Below are 4,786 nucleotides of genomic sequence, written 5' to 3' on the forward strand. Positions count from 1 at the left end.
GAAGAGATGAAGGGAGTGGAGCTAGGGTTGCGTTTTGAAAAAGGGAAGGAGAGAAGAGAAAGCAAAAAGAAAACAAAAAGGAAGGGAAGGAAAGCGAAGAAAAGAAAAGAGTTAGAAAACCATGAGAGTAAATGCTTTGATAAATAAGAGATGGATAGAGATAGGGTTTTGTTACTTCCCTCTTTCTGAGGTCTAGGGAGCAAAAGCAAACACACAAAAAACAACTCAGTAGCCAAAATGGTAGGAAACCAGAAAGGATAGATGGACTTAGTAGGAGACAAGTCAGGGAGATGTGGTATTTCTTTTTCTTTCTTCCTGCTTGTTTGTTTGTTTGTTTTTTAACCCCTTAGTAATGATAACTTGGGGCAATAGAAAATGCCTTTCTGTTGTTTGTATGTAATGATGAAGCTTTTATTCATCTAGTCATTCTTTATTGTGCTAGATGAATAGTGCTTTTAGCTCTGTCAAGTAAGGAAATGAAAAATTTGCTACTGGTGCATAGACAAACCACTTCATATAACTAGCGCTTAAGTGTTTAGTATTCTCATGCTTAGATTTTTTTAAATGTATACAGCCAAGTGCCATGATGCATGATTATGGCCCCGTTACTTAGGAGGCTGAGGTAGGAGACTCGCTTTAGTTCAGGAGTTCAAGTCCAGTCTGGGCCACCTAGCAAGACCTTGTCCCAGTCAAACAATCACTTGATCGACAGAGAAATAAATGGATTGTTAAAGCCCTGCTTTGCTTTATTTTATTTTCATTTTGTAAAGGAGGAGAGGTTTATTTGACTCACAGTTACTGTTTTCTTCTTTTTATTATTAATACGCGGTAGCTTGCTTTGCAGACATTTTGTCTGCGAGCAATTTGGTTCACAAAAAGGTGTGTGAGTAACAGTTTTGTTTTTGTTTGCAGACTACTTCAGATGAGAAACATGACCCCGTGGCCATCTTTCCAGCACAAAGACAGATGTGGCCATCTTTTCTGAAATCGTGGAACCAATTAAGTTCATGAACCGAGGTACCACTGTACATGTTTGTGATCCGTAATGAATACCTTCATTGTGGGGAACTGGTACATACACATAGCCCGTCTTTATCACTTTCCTTTCCCCCTTCCTCTCTTCCATTTCCCCTCTTCCCCAAATCCCATTCCCAACTCTGGAAAGTCTGTTCCCATCTTTTCTTATCATCTGTCTTTTATTTTGCTCCTAAATTATTTGTACTTTTGGGAACTTCTTTATGAGAGAAACAATATGATATTTAACCTTTTGTGTCTGATTTATTTCACTTAGCATTATGGTTTCAGGGTGTATCTGCTTTCCTACAAGCGAGTCAAATGCATCCTTCTTTGTGGCTGAGTAGTACTCCAGTGTGCATGAATACCACGTTTTCTTTATCCATTCTTCTGTTGATGGACATATAGGCTGCTTTCAACATTTAGCTACTAAACCCTGTTTTAAAACTGTATTATCACCCTAAGTATAAAAATCTTAGTGCTTGGGGGTACTTATCTAAAGGTTCATTAGATGAGGAAACTGAGGTTCAAAGAAGCTTTCCCAGTATCGTATACCATGATTGTAACTAGAGCTTGCATTTCAAGACTTCTAGATTAGTGTTATTTTTAACTTTGAAATATTACTTGTTGATAAGTTGTTCTTGACATACTTAAAAGCAGATCTTTTTTTATCTCTAATATATGTATCTTCTACTTTGTGTCAAATACACTTACAGATAAAAATTGACGTTCAATTTTGTGATAAAAATTTCCATTGTTTGTTTAATTTTAGGTGAATTGATGTGTGCAAAATCCTGGTTATTTTGCCGATGTCTCCACAGAACATTGCTTCCTGTTTAAGTTACAGATAACATCAAGAGTTTTCAGAGCAAAAGAAACTGGGATTTTTAAAATTACATCATGCCATGTGAACTGAACAAATTACTTTGTGATGAAAAAGAAACTGCTTTCAAAATAGCATGTAACATGAAAAATCTGATAGTTGATACTATGAGGTCAGTACCTAAACTAAAAATGTCACAAAGTAGTTTTCATTATAAACTTAAAGATGTGAAAATTGACTTGCCGAAGGTAAATATTCCAAATGAAGTCCTAATGAAACACGAAATTAACAAATATAGAAAATTATTTTGTAGCAAGCCGCAGACTGCAAGAAAATCTGTCGGTATAAAGAAGACAGGCTGTGGAGAAGAGTGTATATTGCTTCAAAAGTCTGAGAGAACAGAAGAAGAGGGTATAAAAATGTCTGCAAAAATACTCAATTTCAGCTGTTTAAAATGTGGAGATAGCACTCGTTATAGCCCAAACGATTTGCAGAAACACTTTGAAATGTGGCACCATGGTGAATTGCCTTCATATCCTTGTGAAATGTGCAGTTTTTCAGCAAATGACTTCCAGATATTTAAACAACACCGCCAAACCCACAGAAGCACTTTAGTAAAATGTGACATTTGTAACAGTGAGTGTGTATATACTTTATTGGACTTGACAAAGCATTTCATATCCACACACTGTGTTAATGGTAATTTCCAGTGTGAAAAGTGCATATTCTCCACCCAGGATGTTGGCACGTTCGTTCAGCACATTCACAGACACAATGAAATTCATTACAAATGTGGTAAGTGCCATCATATATGTTTTACCAAAGGAGAGCTTCAGAAGCACCTTCATGTTCATTCTGGTGCCCTTCCTTTCACTTGTCAATATTGTAATTACAGTACCACCAGGAAAGACCAATTTGTAAGACATGTTATAACTTTGCATAAAGAACACTTATACGCAAAAGAAAAACTGGAGAAAGAGAAATGTGAAAAGAAGATGGCAAAGACTTCAGCAGGACTTAAGCTAATTCTGAAAAGATACAAAATAGGTGCATCAAGGAAGGCATTCTGGATTCGTAAGAAAGTTAACAGTGGAAGTGACAGCAGTATCGAGAAAAACACTCAAGTGCTTAATTTAATAAGCAATACGGAAATTAAATCTGAAGATCAGAACCATCCCGGTCAAGAGCTTTTAAATGAAGACAAAAGTGAAAGACTGCATTGTGAGAATAGTGATACACCCACAGAGTCAGAATCCAAAAAGCCAACCTTTTTGGACAGTGGACAATATAATAGGGCTGATGAGGGATCAAATTCTACTTCAGATTTCCTGAAGACTGCTCTACAAGGACCTACAGTGTTAATGGTGAAAAATAACAAAATAACAATTCCAGCTAACTACAGTGCTAAGTTTATGGGCCTCAGGATGCTAGATGGAAAACAACATATTGTGATAAAATTGTTGCCTACCAATAAGCAGAACTTACATTTACCGGCCTCACAGTCAGATGCTGCAAAGGACAGCACTGCTAATTTGCAGCCTCCGACTTTGGATACCACTGGATTTTTAACAGGAGTGACAACTGAGTTAAGTGACACAGTGTATATGAAAACAGCTCCATTTTCATGTTCATCTCCTACACTTTCAGGGAAAATAATTTCAGAGAAAGAAGTGGCTTTGATACCTGAAAGGAATAGTATGCTTCAAACAGTGGATTTCAATAAAAGTGTGCCATCTTTGCCAGCACCATCAGAATTAGGTACCGCGTCAGAGAGTTTGACCACAAAAGTTGAAGCAAGGGATATTGTTGACTTGTGGGGAAATCATATCACTCAGCATCATCCTGAGGTATCAAACACCGTCAGTAAAAGTCCCAGTAAAATCAAGCATTCTGACAAACCAAGCGTATACAGCAGTGGAGATATGCATAACTATTGCATTAATTATGTCAGCTCTGAGCTACCTGCTGACTCCTCCAGCCAAGGATCATTACCTTTTCATAACTACTCCAAAGTGAACAACTCTAATAAACGTCGTAGGCTTTCCGGAACAGCACTGTGTGAAAGCTTTCAGAGAGACTCTTCATCCAGCAAAACAGTTGCTCAACAACCCGTAAGTGAGACGGAATCCATAGTGAGGAAGGAGAGCTCAAACCCAGATAGCCTGTTGGCATCTGTCAGCCTTTCAAATGATAAAGGTGGAGCTTTGAAAATGAAAGCTGAATTGGAAGAGCGGTGTGTTTTAGAAAGAGGACAAAATACTGATGGTCAGAACCTCTACACTAATGAAAACCAAAATTTAGAGAGTGGGAATGAAAAACCAGAATGGAATGACTTTTCTAATGTTGATTCCCTTATGATGCCTAGAATCACATCTGTTTTCTCTCTACAGAGCCAACAGGCATCAGAAATTTTGCCACCTGAAATAAATCGATTACTTCAGGAGGAATTAAAACCAAAATATGATGTAAAACAGGACTCTAAAGTTCCACATAAAAGCCTAACATTTCATTGTGACCAGTCACTTCAGAAACTTGAGGGAGAAGGAACAGTAGTTGAATCTTCAAAAGACATCAAACTAGAAAGTGTCTTCCCAGTTCCTTCTGGCAATGCTGGTGTTGGTATCCTTACAAATGGTCTAAATTTAAAGTGTAATGGAAAAGATAAACAAGTGCTATCGGTTTCACAGGACGTGAGAGATGCAGAGAAGACACCTAGAATTTCAGGTATTAGCACATTACTTAAGACTCAGTCAGATGCAATAATAACGCAGCAGCTTGTAAAGGACAAACTACGAGCCACTACACAAAATTCAGGTACTTTATATATGCCGAACCCACTTATGAACTCAGAACCGAAGAAAACTGTATTTGTTCAAACACCAAAAGGTTTTTTTATACCCTTGCATGTCGCTAAGCAGCCTGGATTCCATGTTGTTTCAGGAAGACCAC

General features: G+C 37.6%; 1 protein-coding gene across 1 annotated transcript; it reads left to right on the forward strand.

Moving 5' to 3' along the window:
* Positions 1-838: 838 nt before the first annotated feature.
* LOC104868483 (zinc finger protein 518A-like) lies at positions 839-4,782 on the forward strand (the record flags this gene model as incomplete). Its single annotated transcript, XM_010633287.2, has 2 exons — positions 839-1,017; positions 1,787-4,782. A coding segment is annotated over exon 2 (2,868 nt), but the record flags the coding sequence as incomplete, so codon positions are not given.
* Positions 4,783-4,786: the final 4 nt, after the last annotated feature.

The sequence above is a fragment of the Fukomys damarensis genome, unplaced genomic scaffold (genome assembly GCF_012274545.1).
Source record: "Fukomys damarensis isolate Sample0158 unplaced genomic scaffold, DMR_v1.0_HiC HiC_scaffold_66356, whole genome shotgun sequence".
Taxonomy (NCBI): Eukaryota; Metazoa; Chordata; class Mammalia; order Rodentia; family Bathyergidae; genus Fukomys; species Fukomys damarensis.